Source organism: Styela clava, chromosome 3 (genome assembly GCF_964204865.1).
Source record: "Styela clava chromosome 3, kaStyClav1.hap1.2, whole genome shotgun sequence".
NCBI classification, from domain to species: Eukaryota; Metazoa; Chordata; class Ascidiacea; order Stolidobranchia; family Styelidae; genus Styela; species Styela clava.
This window is the reverse complement of record NC_135252.1, coordinates 5,425,831-5,441,478: the sequence shown is the minus strand read 5'-3', so window position 1 is coordinate 5,441,478 and position 15,648 is coordinate 5,425,831. Positions and strand designations below refer to the sequence as shown.

At 32.9% G+C, this 15,648-nt stretch overlaps 1 protein-coding gene across 2 annotated transcripts in view; it reads right to left on the bottom strand.

The window, feature by feature from the left end:
* Nucleotides 1–4,723: 4,723 nt before the first annotated feature.
* The window catches only part of LOC120342282 (5'-3' exoribonuclease 1-like), a 50,877-nt gene continuing 39,952 nt past the window's right edge, over nucleotides 4,724–15,648 (bottom strand). The window contains exons 30-37 of one of the 2 annotated variants that reach the window (XM_039411050.2): nucleotides 11,820–11,898; nucleotides 10,991–11,078; nucleotides 10,627–10,715; nucleotides 10,165–10,259; nucleotides 7,203–7,316; nucleotides 6,919–7,036; nucleotides 6,218–6,588; nucleotides 4,724–5,712 (exon numbers count right to left, since the gene is read on the bottom strand). In XM_039411050.2, the coding sequence (XP_039266984.2) occupies nucleotides 5,545–5,712; nucleotides 6,218–6,588; nucleotides 6,919–7,036; nucleotides 7,203–7,316; nucleotides 10,165–10,259; nucleotides 10,627–10,715; nucleotides 10,991–11,078; nucleotides 11,820–11,898 (1,122 nt within the window). In that variant the 3' untranslated portion in view covers nucleotides 4,724–5,544. The remainder of the gene's footprint in view (nucleotides 5,713–6,217; nucleotides 6,589–6,918; nucleotides 7,037–7,202; nucleotides 7,317–10,164; nucleotides 10,260–10,626; nucleotides 10,716–10,990; nucleotides 11,079–11,819; nucleotides 11,899–15,648) is intronic. The other variant, XM_039411051.2, reaches the window with a different exon arrangement.

Below are 15,648 nucleotides of genomic sequence, written 5' to 3'. Positions count from 1 at the left end.
AAGTATTTGCGATGCAAAAAGCCGCGAGAAAAAAGTTTAGAGCAAATTTTACTAATAAAAAACATTACCACGTTGCTGATAATAAACAATGCAGTTACTCAACTTTACAAAGAAATGGGCTATTGTAATGTCTGTTCGTTTGTGCACTGTAACACGTCACTCAGTTGTGCTTGAATTATTTGGGGAATTCAGTCTTAACTTGTAAGTTGCGAGCACATGTACTTCGAATATGAAAGTTTCAGGTTAAATCCGCAATTTAAATCCGTTTTTGGTCAATCTATTTGGGGATCAAACAGTCCAAATCAATTTCAAATCAATTTTTACGTTTCTTCAAGCATAGTAGTGCGTTGCACTTGACTACACGCTGATCAAAAACCCGTTTCTACACTACCCGTTCATTCTATTTTTGACACAAAGTGGGCCTATGGATTAGAGATGTACCGATGTATCGGTATCGGGTATCGGTATCGGCAATATCGGTCATTTTTCCGGTATCGGCCATGTATCGGTATCGGTTAAATTAAGGCCGATATTTCCGATATATTTATCTTTTTGATATGGTCCAGAATGTTTTAAAAGATAAATTGGAATACTACTTTTTAATTTATTTTTTGTCTGGAGAGATCGTGAGCTATGAGACATACATGTCCCCACCCCCGCGAGAGAATAGGATTCACGTGTTTTAAGCTATTCATCAGCCAAACTAGCTCAACTAATTTGGCTATTTTTGCTGTCAAATTTTAATATTGACATTTTTAATATTACATGTTAATTATGAAGAAATATATCAACACAGCACATAACAAAAAGCAACTAGGCGCCCAGTTTCAAATCATACAGTGGAATTGGGGTCATTATTAACGGCACATGGACTTTTGTCACGGGTATAAATTCTGACTGTTTGTCGTCAAGTACGAGTGTCATTTAATCCGTCGACATCAATAAACTAAATTCCGAAATTCAAAATATATGATAGCAATTGTAAAATATTTTATATTATAAAATAGTAAAGTAAAAAAACATCATCGACGGTTATAGGTAGGCCTTCTTTTTGTCGGTGCTGATTGATACTCTTTCATTTTGGCTTTGACTTATTGCGTCGACGATTACGATTAGCCACAAAATAAAATATTTGTAAAATGCTTTTAATTTGAACGTAGGACGGCGGCGCTAGAATGTGTGGGTGATATTCGATATTCTTTTAAACACAAATAACGATATTCGAAAGTCGCGATATTCATATTAAGTTCAAATTGGACATTGGGCTTATGAGTTTTCTAATTGAACACCGAGGTGACCGTACATTTGAACCCATGTACATTTGAACCCACGTGTATATCCGCGGGTTCAATCTATATTCGGGTGCTAAAACCCATGGGTTAGGGTTAGTATGGGTTCAACTATCCGTAAAACAAAAAAAAATTCCATATGTGCAATAGCATGCAGGTGCAATTGTCATGGGTTCAAATGTACGTGGGTTCAAATGTACTGGAACCAAACACTGAGATTACTAGCGTTACTGTACAATATATTTTAATCAGTTGAAGCAAACACCAAACATTAATTTCATATTATGTGATATATCTTTTTTTTTGATCTGAAATAATGTGTACTATGAACAACGCTCAGAGACCATTGTTTTAACCCGTCAGCCCTACACAGCACACCTAATAAAGTAATAATTACATAGAATCGGTATTGGAATATCGGTAATATCGGCCTTTTTGTAGTATCGGCGTATCGGTATCGGCGTTTTTAGCTGGTATCGGATCGGTATCGGCGACAAAAGTGGTATCGGTACATCTCTACTATGGATCGTTTCGTTATCAAGCTGTTGCTGTTTTATTCATATGTTTATTCATATGTTAGGCATTCTCCTTTTTTTCTTGTGAAAAAGTACTGGACTAACTGCTTTAAACGTTTGGGTGGTTGTATCTGTCGCTAGCTATTACTTTTATTTATTTATTTTAATTTTTTTTATGGTTTCACAAAGTGGATTATACATTAAATAAATAAAATATTAATAAATAAAGACATAAAGTAAACAAACATATATATATATCAATATCGTGATAGTTCCATCAGGCACATAATTTTCATATAATCCATAGTTCCATTAATTTGTTTGTTGTTTTCAATACAAGTCATTTCAGTTATGTAGTATATATAGTTATAATTAAAGAGCATAAAAAACAAAAATATAATTAGTCATAAGCTATCACATATTAAGTCAAGTTCTTTTACATAACAAGATTCTTTTTCTATATTTATCAATATTTCTTCTTGCTAAAATTGAGCTCCTAATTTTCATAATTACATTATTTACACTTGGGTTATGATTTTAAAAAATTGTGGCATTCCGTTCCAGCCAAATTTTATACCTTGCTGTACACAATAATAATATAATGACATTCCGTTCAACATTGTATAAATGTGAATAGCAGTGATCATTCAAGTCCATTAAAATACAAGTTTTATAATTATTTTTCAACACACAGTTATTTATTTTTAATGAAACAGAAAAAACATAATCAAATACACTTTGTGTAAAAATACAGTACCAAAACAGGTGAGATACAATCTCAGGTTCTTGTTTACACAGTATACATACATCATCCCCAGAGATAAGTCTTATTCTTGGTATTACTTCAAGTGGGAGTATGTTCCACATCAATTTGTAATTAAAAGTTTTGATATTATTGGCCAAAATTTTAGAATGTATATTTGAGCAAGCTCCATCCAAATTACCATCTCTGAGAAACACAATTCCTCCCCATCCATTAGGTTATTCACAATTATATCATATAAAGAAAAGTCTATGTTTTCCTTGAGATAAATTTGATTCAGTGATATTGTACTGTCTTAGGAAATTGATAACAGCTGCATAATATTCATTGGGAAAAAATGAATGTGACACACTATTATTCGGAGGCAATTTAAAAAACACACCAAGCTGTTGTCCTATGTTATGTTAAACAAAATTGAAAACTGATTGTTTACTTGGATCAATAGTAATACTAACTCTGTTGCAATAATATTCAAATGCAGTCATGATATATAAGGTCATAGTATTATTTATTTCAAAAATATCCGTAGGCAAATTTTTACTTAATTTGTTTGTTTGTCTACGATGACGTCATCACAATTGGAAATTGGACACCTTGTGGCGGTTCCGAGTTTGTGTTGGTTGCTATCTGGTGGTCAGGCGATAGTCTTTTAAAATATCCAAGACAAATCCTTTTGCTTCACCAACTCGATCCAATGCGCGTTTTATTCTTTTAGTTATATCTGTTAACAAATCGACAGTAAAACGTTTACGACGGAAACCCTATCTGTTTTCGGTCAATTAAAAAAACATGTGATTTCAGTCTATTTTATTCTTTCAGTTATAGCCAGTGGTGGGATTCAAATTTTTTGTCAGCCGGTTTCATCACACAAATGTCATATTTTTCAGCCGGTTCTGTTACAAAAAGTCGTGTTTTTTCAGTAATGCCAACCGGTTCGCTGACCTCATGAAGTTCCGTGAGACTGTTCTATAGAACCGGTGCGAACCGGCTGAATCCCACTACTGATTATACCTGTTAACAAATCGGCGGCGGTAGAACGTTTACGACGAAAACCCTGTCTGTTATCTGTCAATTAAAAGACCATGTGATTCTAGGTGGTCCGTAATTACTGTATTGACGAGTGATTCAAATACTTTGCTTATTATTAGCAAAAGACGATAGAACAATGATAATAAAATCGTCTTTTATCTATAGCAACCTTTTTTTAGTTTCCAAATTAGATCATGATGTTCATTTATAATCAATAAATTAAATATATATATCATGATTTTCAAAATGACCTAACTCACAGTAATGAAATTGAACGAGAAAATGAATGAAAAATTGTCAAATGGTAGAGTTACTTGCGCACAAAATATATGAAATGCGGCATACCACAGGGGAGCATTCATAGTTCATCCTATTGACCAACCAGAACTAATTCGACACTTATCGCAGATCGTGATCGAAATTATATATAATCCCATTTGCAATACATATGACATCCATGTACGGTTTTGTTGCAAAATAAAACTATACCCTTTATGGAATCCAAGTAGTATTACAACCGTACGCCTCGTACTTTTTGCCAAATATAGGTTTTACTTCGAAATTTATATGCCGAAATAGCTTATGCCACATTCCCCAGAAACGGATTCATTTACGGATAAGGGGCCATCTTCTAGTCTGGGGTTTCAAAGCTGAACATTATAACGCAGTGATTATGCCAATTTCGAGGTTTGGCTGTACAGATCACAAAATTTCTCAGAGCTTTAACATGTGACAGCTAATGTGGTTCTACCGCGACGATATAGCCTAACGTTGGGAAACAAAATAAGAGCCTTGTAATCCTATTACGGAAGGAAATATTACGAGAACTTGATATGTGGAAATCATGATCAAAAGGCTTTACAGTCCTGAATAGCAGTGTCATTAACCCACATATACCCCAACTACAAACACAATAAACATAAAAGAATCTCCAGTTTATTTTGCGGTGAAAAGGGATGGGAGTTCGTTCAAGTTAAAAAGAAGAATTACAAAGAGACAGCACGAATTTGAAAAAAGATCTGAAAATAGCTTAACCATATACAATATTCTCCATCTACTCCTACACGACGTTCTTATAACCCATGGATGACCTTGAATCATCGAATGAAACAAACCGACACCAGAGGTCGCAGATCTACAAATTTATTTCAAAGGAAGTAGAAAGATTTCACCGACTATGCTACGCGAGAACGATTACAGTTGCAAGCTTATAATTCTTGGATATAAAATGGAATTAAATAAGAGTTAGTAAAATACAGGATACACACACTACACCAAAATACATAATACAACTATACAAGCTTACCCAAATAAAACTATTTACAAAGTTATCATATAGAAGCGAATTTACTTCACCATACCAAACCGTACCGGTACTCTATTTGTGGAAACATATCAACTTAATCTCAATTGTACAGAAGGCAGATGGGAATCAATAAGTTTCAATAAGTGGGAGATAAGTATAGTTAATTCAGACATGGAGTCATTTATATAATTCCAGCAGAAAGGAAGATTCATATAGTGAGTTAAAAATGTAAACACTTTGATTCACATTAAAATGCATACACCTTGCCTGAAATATTCACACCAATACTGGAAGTGAGTTACCAATCACGAAAAGATGCCTCAAAACAATTCAAAAAAGGATTCACAACCTGGATAATACTGGAGTACTGTTGACATGCAAGTGGAATATGATGCACAGTTGCTTGGCCGGATGTTAGATTAACTCATGAGATTTTTAGGATATATATGTAGCATGAATATATGTTCTCAAGTACAACTGTTATGTAAAATTTGTACAGTTTAAAGAGAGTAGTTTTTTTCTGATTAATACATAATAAATAAGTCCCCGTATAGTTAATACATAGAGTAAATAATATTTACAACTGAGAATAAATTAATATTACAAAACCGTATGTTTTTGGTAGAAAAAAACACCATTTAATTATGAGCTTTGATTTTTATTGAAAGAAATCGCCAGTTTTGGTTTGGCTGCAGTTTGCTTTTTCATTGCAGATCCAGGACGCGATTTGTTCGGCGTTGTCTTTTCAGATTCTGATGATGTTTCTGGTGTCTTTTCCAATGTCTCTTGCTCTGATATGGACTCCTTTGTCTAAAAGATGAAGAGATAAAGTTATTTGAAAAAGAATAATAAATTGAAAGTGTCAAACTAAGTGTTCATGACTCATGAGTGACAATGGATAGTTTTCGTTTTATATCCAATGGGTTTTATAGTTTGGATTATAACTGACCAACATGAAAAATAAATGGACATGGATTACAGTATCACTAGTCCACTTTTACCATGAGTTAATGTATGCTGTTTGTTCTCCACAAAAAGCACATATGGACGAAATCAAATTTTGCGAGAGAACAAAGGGAAATATGAAATGAATTCGCTTCTGTGTTAATGTGAGCTGTCTGTTCAATGATAGTTCAACAAACTTCTTTGAAGAAGCACCAAATTGTTTTACAATAACAAAATGTGCAGTAAATTTATGACACTTTACTCCCAAGACACTAGACAACACATTTTCAACTGCTAAAATCTGTACTATACAACCTCATGTCAACTAATAAAATTATTTTTCTCAATTTAACAACATAGAATATCTCACCTGATTTGAGTCAACTGGACTTGGTGGTTTATCTAGAAGTTTATATTCCGTTGTTTTCCTTTGCGAAGACAATTTTTCTTGAACCTGATAAGGGTCATGTTGTAAACCGGTCCATAAAACAGGTTTTGCTCCAGGTGAATGATGGTGATACCTTTGTTGGTGACTGGGGCTGATCTGTACTCGGACAGTTGGATAGTGCTGATGGTATGGACTGTATTGAGCTGCTTGATCAAACCTGTATTGTTGCAAGTAGGCAGCATGTTGATACTCAGGGGGTATTGTAACCACGGGTGGTTGTTGAATCATCGTGTATGGAACGGAAGGAAGAAAAAACGTTTGAGGTGCAGTAGTGGCATAAGATACCGGTGTTCCTGCAACATAAATGAATGTAATATTAGTAAAAACTTACAAACAATAACAAACGCTTGTTAACAATAGTAAGCATTAATGATGAAAAATATATTGAATTGATGGACGTTGTCTCCTACAGGAAACACAGCTTTGACCTAGTTTTTCAATTGAGCATTAAATTTTCTATTCTAAAATTTTTATACCATCTAGACCTGGCATATATGAAAAGGCAAAAGAAAATTAATTAATTTCACATGTAGCCTAATTGAGAACGTCAATTATTGCTCATTCAACAACATTAAATTGAATTAAAATGATTGCCATTAAGTAGCAATATATATATCACTTACCATATGCAGCATGCGTCTGATAGTACTGTGGAGGAAGAAGATTTTGTACCGGTAGATAATATGGAACTGTTGATGGTGGACTTGTGCTCACAGGTCGTTTGTCTCTTTGTTCATTTTTCTTAAAGAAAAAACAAAGTTATACAAATATAAATAGAAATTCACATGAACTAATAACATTTTTAGCATCATTTAAACATAGTTGCAGATTGTATTACATAAGACCTAGGTAACAATGTTCACCTTAATCAATAAGACTGCACTTGGTTAAATACACAAAAACTTACCAAATATCCAATAGCTTGTCCTGCTGCTTCTTCCATTGCTTTATCTCTCGTAAGTTGTGCATGAGAACTGAATCTTACTCCATTCCAAAGTTGAACTGTAGATACAACTTGTTCCTGTAAACAAATTTCATAGCATTAATACCAAAAAAACCTCAAATATAATCTGTGGCGACATGACTCATTTTTTCCACAGATATCAGCCCAATAATGTCAAAACATAAACAATAATATTTTCAAATCACCGATATCAATTGAATATGGAAATCCCATATTGTGATATTCTTCATCATGCATATATGCAAAAAGTATAAAGACAGCTTGTTACGCCTTAACCACTCAAACAAAATACAATAAAATATCATCATATTACGTATTTATCTAAACAAATATGGAAGTGTGATTACCGGTACATCATGTTAACATGATAAAACTGGGCCAAAAGAAAATTCTAGGTCTTGAAAGAAAACACTGATGGTACGTCACATCACAAGGTCAATCTATTCAAAAGAAGCACAAACAATAGAAAACGGTCATGCGTCACAAGCCTATCTCTAACTATATTTACTTCAATTCAGTTTCATGGTTAATGAAGGACAATGCAAAAGTCAAGGATTTGATTTTTAGCAAAATCACCTTTGATCATACCAATTTCAATGAGCAAAATTAAATTTTTTTGATACAAAATAAAAACAGACAAAGCAGTCAACAAGTAAAAAAAAGCTGGATGACAGTTTCCTGTTTTACATCATACTAGGTCATTAAATTCTTATTGACGATAGTGATGACATCTGAAGTTTTTGTAGGCATTGCAAGATGTGATAAAAGCACAGATTGCCAACAATAAGGAATGTTCACTAAATAATGATAACAAACAGTAGTGAAATGGGCCATTAGTAATTGTATTTAAAGGTTGGCCATGTCCAAATAGAATACCAGTAGTCGTTTCAGCAATACATGCACAACTGGTAAAAAGCCAACGATATAGGCTGAATCATATTATTTGCTCTTTCCAACTTTTGTGTTCACTATGAATGGTAGCGACCACTCCCCAATATCAGCTGTTATTAGTTATATATACTGCTTCAGGCCAGTTCAAACAGACGAACAGTGACATGATCAATTTTGCAAATAATATATTTTAACAGAAGTCAGATATTGTACTATGCAAACTGATGTGCCGTATACAATAACAATATTTATTTACATAAGTGTCTTCCCAAAACTACTTCTGTGTTTTCTTAAAATGGTCAGTGTACTGTGACTTGACAGCAACATTACTTCATTTGTATGTGTATATACTACTCAAATTTCAAGTAGTAGAGCAGTTACTTACACAAGGAACATTTGATTAAACATCTATAATTCTCACTGTTGGGCCCAAAATGTTAATTTAATCTACAGACAAAAGCAGGAAATGTGTTTACAATGTACTCAGTTATTACTTCCCGAGGAAGAATGTCTGGTAATAGTACGTATTGATGTAACAACAGGATGTAGAACAAACGTACAATGAATATGAATCATCTAAACAATGAAAGATTAAAACAGAATCTTGGTAAAACCATGTTTGGTAATTACAGCGTGGATAATAATGCAAACCCCATCAGAACGGGTGTCGCTGCTCGATAACCGGCATCGGTTCCTTGTGACGGCCCTTTCTCAGTAAAATCGTGTCTTCAATTATTATTTCTTTCAATTTCGTATGCTATTTTTCACTGACAGGAAAAAAATAAACTCGACTACTAAAGACTAGGAAAATTTCCAACTCGAAATAAAAACCTCTTTAGGCATACAACAATGATAGATTTATAATATGTTGAGAAATGAAGAATGAATCGAAACAAGAAATTTATAATTTCCTTCCCAAAAGTATGTGAAATCAGCATACATTTTGACATATGCTTTCTTATAAGAATCAATTACCACATAAAAAATTCAATTAATTTCATACACAAATGGTCTATAACATTAGACGAATATTTTATTTTGGTTAAGTTTCGAGTTTGGTTATAATTTGATTAATTTTGCAAATATTACAGTTATTTCTTTGATACAAACTCGGGCAAATCGATTGTTAACATGAAATAAGCATATTGCATCGCTTTCATGAATATGATGTCATTTTTTGTCATTATCAAAACAATACCATGTTGCCTATCCACACAGATCATATGACAATGTGTCACTTCCGTTTTATATAATGGTGCAATAGTAAATGTTGCACAGAACTGTCAAATCATAAGATTCAAAAGCAAAAAAAAAGGAAATAAACCTATGGAAAGCAATATTTTTGTTTTGATGACTGAGCCATTTGTGCAAACTCATGAAATTTGTGATGGTACATATATGACTGAAAGCACATCTCAGGGCTAAAGTACAAATACCGGTATTCACTTAGTTAGGTAAAGTCAAACCTTTGTTGTCAAAAAACATCAGTGACATATATCAATGAATGATCCCAATACATGGCATAGAATAAAGATAAATACACATTAGTTCACCATGCATATTTAAAAAAACGAAATTTAGTAGGGATAACAAGTTTTAGAGCCCACGATGCAATAAAAAATAATAAATTTTGTTGTCATGATGCCTGTCATATGTCATGGTGATAAATTATACACAAACTATGACATATATCAGATACAGGTCAAAGAAAATACATTCACAACTGTAATATTAATATCACGGGTGTTTATTCATCAATACATTTCAAAACGAGTTTATCAGTCAATGTATCAACAGACCTCCAGTCTGACTTTCGTTCACGAAATCATGTGATGAGTTGTACGTTCGTGTCAACTTTAGACAAATTTAGTAGATATTGATCAGTCGTTAAAAGAAAAACTATTTAGGCAAGTTGTCATGTATCAAAAATGGGCATTGGAAAAACCAAGTCAGATTGAACTGATAAAAAAGGTTCATAACTGTATAGGCCTCATGCTATAATAAGTTAACTTACATCGCCGGTGGTGAAGTATGTGTAGATAGGAGGAAGCATGCTACACTTCGTACACATTGAAATTAGTTCATCCACTTTAGTCTGTTTTTTCACAACTGTTGAAAATATGGATAATTAGATTGAAAATTATTTAGTCACAAAAATATACACACAAAAAAAAATCTACTAAATAAAATTGGCAGTGTAAATTCCGAGTTTGATAAGAATCAAGGTTTCTGATTCTTAAATACTATTATTTCGACCATATACTTTTTCTGTGTTTGAGAGTAAGAAAATTATTTCTGCGGAAACCGGACGAGAGGCTGTGGTTCGGCATATGATTGCGCCGTGTTATCAACCTTCCTCTCCCCCAAGATAAATATGTAAATCCTATCCTATATGCAAAACCATGCAAAGATTCACTACACAATATAGATGGTAGCCGATAAAACACTATTCACTGCTGACATCAAGGCAGAATACCTGAATTATCTTCAACAGAAGTTGATCGTTCCATATATTCTTCATCATCTTTTACTGAATCAACATCCGACGTTTCTTCTTTGATTGATCTAAAAAGTGAGAGTTTTTTTAAAATAAGGGTTGGTTATTTTTCTTCAAAATCTGAATATTATGATATATTCCAAATATCAAAACCAAGTACATGGACATACTTTTTGCTACAATAACATATATGATACTAATATATTACATATTGCCAAAGATCACATGTCAAGCACAGAAATGTTGGGTTCAGTACAATTGCCCAAAATGATCAAATACCAAATTAATTAGTGATACCGGTAGCAAATATGTGAAAAATCCCCATTAATTACATGGTACTCACATGCTATCAAATTTATTAATGATCTTGTTTTCATCTTTATTTTTCAATGTTTCTTCGGCCATATTTCGTTTTGTGAGTTTATCTTCTTCTAAAAAAATAAATAATTTCAAAAATTGACATTTTACTATAATTACTGTGGCTTAAAAATAACCACTTCAGAAAAAAATCACAATTTATGTTTTCAGGCAATTAAATGACCCGCGATTACAATCCAGAACCAATCATTTACTGTTGACTGAGGAATGCTTTTTTGTATTATGAGTCTTACGGCCTTCAATTTATTTGGAATTGACACAGAAAGCATTGTATGATTGCAAAAAAATTAAGCCTGGGGCACATACGCAGTAAATGCCAAAAGTATTTAGTCATGACAACATTTTTAATATTTTCCATGAATTCCTGAGTTCATGAAAACGTAATGATAATATAATATGATTGTAATTCATTTTGACAGAAAATATACAGACAGAAAATATACAGTGATGGTTATTAGAATATATTTTAATTCAAAACAATTTCATCATACACTAAATAAATACAATATTTTTTGTAATTAAACACAGTAAACTTATTCTCATTATTGTTCTAAGCTCAGTTTTAAATATAAGGATATCCAAATCATGAGTGATCATGTGTGAAAGGACTGCCAAAACCTTCCGCATAACCACTAGTATAATATATTTTTTCACCAACCCATGTCTATGTACCTAACATGCCCCACCCTATTACTATAATATTTCCCATAGTGATTTGGTCATCATATTGACTTTTTTTCTGGTCAAAGATAATTGTGTAGCATAGGCTATTATATAGCATATTAAATCCATACCTTCTCCTGTTGACCATTTTGAAGAAGAGGCATCTTCGTTTTCTTTATTTAACATCTCACATAGTTTTTGGGTTCCCTCCTGTAGAGAAATTAAAAAAATAGTTTGAATTGATTACAAACTGTGAATAGATCTCAAATGAAACCAAAAAAAAACAGGCCACTTGTGAATTAGTCAGAAATATATCACAAAAGAACAATACACCAGTATTTTCAACAGTGAAATTAATATAATAGTAAGTTCTTCAGGTAAAAATCAATCAGATTGATCAATTTGCATAAAACATAAGATCATTTAGTATTTGTTTGGGAATCAAATGGATCAACTATTGCATTGATTAAATCTCTCACATAAGGACTTAGTTTTTAATAAACTCAAAAAATCAATTGGGGCTCTAATTATACTATAAAAGGAAGATCAATGCAAATTACAGTTTGTCAATACGTAAGGAAAGTTCAATAACAAGATGAATCAAGATCAATAGCGAATTGATTATATAAATACAAGTCCCAGTTTTAATCAATGCAACGAATGTCCAAACGAATATATATATAACAGGTCAAATTTGACGCTTCTCTGATTAAGTAAAAATGATCGACTATTAAATGTTCAGAAGCCATTGAAAATAACTACATTGCTTCTAATTAATCAAGTGCTAACTATTATAAATGCCAAATATAAAAGAAAACCATTGTCACAATCAATTCATGACACTTATTAAGCAAAACTGGATTGAAAAGCAAATAGTAGATAATTACATTTAGAGCAGTATTGTTTCATTGTCTAAATCTCAATATAGTTATTCTGCTTTATTGGGGCATTAGAATTTAGTATCCAGGGGTTTTGGGGAATATGCATAGCTACATCTATATTCAAAAGCACCATTGGTCTCATAGATGTGAATATACAACAGGAGTGGAATGAAGTGGCTTTATTCCCACACATAATGTTCCACAATAGTTCTATATATCCAAATTGCATAGACATAACCTATTAGGTATATTACTAATTGATACCTAACCCAATAGGGATATAGAACATTTTATATTTAAAAACTATTTAGTATGTGGGATTGGTTTATCACATACTGTAGAAAATCTTTCAAACTAACTATTTTATTAAAACAATCTTCAGCAATGAACAGTCTGTTTGTTTGTGTCCGGAGGCCGGAGCTCATATTAAAAAAAAAATTTACCTGGATATACCAGTCAATTTCGTCCCAATACCTGGTACTCATGGCTAAAATAGGTGTTTTGATAGTCCAAAGAATATGAGAAACAATAAATCCAAAAAGGGTGCGAGAAGTCAAAAAGGCACCAGTATGGGTTAAGTCCAAATACGAGCTTTTGCCTTCGCAGATAGCTTCTTTGTATTCAAAATCAAAATCGGCTATCGAGTTGCACAGATTATGAATCCTTTTTGCGTTATGATAGGTCGGCAGTCTTTCGCTCAGAGTGTGCCAAATGATAGCTACGGCGGGTATCAAGTATAGAACGGTCAGTAACAATTGTGCACTAGGCATGCTACGCACTGTAGCGAGCAATATAAGTAACGGAAAATCTCTTCATAAAATGCATCGAGAAATGACCAATTCTTGCTTCAGGCTACGTATGTAATGATAATTATAAACTACAAGACAAGGAAAGAAGATCGAAAATAAAAATTAAAACGTTGATTTTCTGATAAATGATAATATAAACACGTCATGCTACGTTGAATTGAACAGCGCTTGTGATAAATATTATGCGCCAATTTCGCGAGAAATCTAAGTTTGCGACATTAATTGATTGTTCCTGTAACCTCAAACAAAAAGTTGACAAATTTTGAGAACGAACTAAATTAAAACGGATGCGTGAGGGCGATAGCTAATGAGGTCCGAAGAAATAATTTAGTTATATATTCCAAGTATCCGCGTAAAAGTAGTTTGAAGAAAAACTTCAATACATAAACGTAGACAAATTATGATTCTCACATTTGCCATTTAGATAGAAAGTCATACAATTCAGACATGTAAACATTAAATGCTAACAAACCAATTATTAACCTATTAAATAAATAGTCATGTCTACTTACATTTATATTTACATTAGCTCATTAAACAGACATACAAGAATAAGCCGGAAAGTCGCAGTTACTATAATATGAAACCCGTTCTGTCATCAATAATTACTTTTTAACTTTTCAAACAGCTATAACGAGAAAAATTCCTGTAATTTGGTGTACAGCTCAGTAACATGGAAAATAATAAACAACGAAAAAGGAAAATCGTCATTGACCAACATTTCCGAAATGTAATATCTAGTCTGCGCCCGAGTTCTACAGCGAATGTGAACAGTTCAAAAAGGCAGACAAAATATATATACAAGAAATAGATACTATGTAGGATTACTGACAACTAAGCAGCTTTCAAAGTATATCGACAGAAACCTTTTTTTTAAACATTATATTCGTAGTGTACTTTTTTTAGTATGGATAAATAACATGTTTGTGACGAGAACTTGTTTGGCAAATTCACAAAACGCCACGATATGTAAATATGGAAGTGGGATATGAAAAATGCGATAATCATCGGATTATAAATATGTCGTTTGGAATAACATGCTGATACACGTAAAAAATGCAGTAAACAAACGACTATAATGTGTATTTATAAAACAAAGACTTACATGCGATTTCCTCAATAGCAAAATAAATCTAATCAGAATACTTACGGACACTGTCGAGTTCATTAGTACCACATAGAACAGAATTTGAAAAATCCTATTATCAATTGTATACAAATTGTGTCGTCATCGTGTAATTAACGTTTTCTACTTCATATACTACCATTTCGAGAATAAACAAAATTTTCAGTTTGTCGATTCCATATATATTTGACCCATGGTAACGAGATCTGACGACAGTGACAAATTGATTCAAAAACCATCATAATGAATATCTAAAACCCGGAATTGACTAGCTACGTCTAAGCTGAAACACGTAAAAAACGATTTTACAAGAGTAACAACCGTTTAAAAATATAATTTTTGAGGTCATTCAATGCGAACGCATTCCTTTTTACAATCATAGTATCGAAGATTTGAACTTTGAACAATATTTCTATATGAACAATTTAAAAATAATAACGCAACTGCAGAAGGAGAATGATAAATTATGCAGACTCAATAAGACTTAACTCATCTCCCCTACAGTATATTTCTGCTAACATACTAAACGGAAACGAAGGCAGCCAGGAGATTTCTAGACAACCTTTACTTACTACACAGCATTAACCGGAATCGCGCACGTGCGCCACCGAATCATACAATTTCCGTAGCAAGCGTCTCATAGCTTAAAGTCGAAGCATGTTGCACGCTACAACACTGCAGCATCACAAGAAAAAATATATAATAGTGGGTACACATCCCACTGTATTACAGATAGTCGCCTGCAAGTCATTCCTACTTCAAACGGGTATTATATTATTGAAATCAAATCCATTTGTTTGTTCAAGATCTGTAGATCCTCAGAAACCATTGTAATAAATAATTGTATTCCAGGGCGAAAAACTAACTTTGGAAATAGTTCTTTATGAAACGCTGGCCTTGGATAAACAGTCTCGTTACGACTGGATCGAACAACAATAGCCCAAATTCGATGACAATATTTTCATTCGCTCTATTGACCTAATATTTAACCAAATATTCGCAGCGAGTCTATAGACTCTATATATTTAACTATTAACCGTGTACCAGGCCGCTTCATAACTCATTTAATCAAATGGAGTGGACGAGAAAACATACAAAAAACCTGAAATGTATGACGCAATAGAATCTCTGCCCAAAGTTCCAC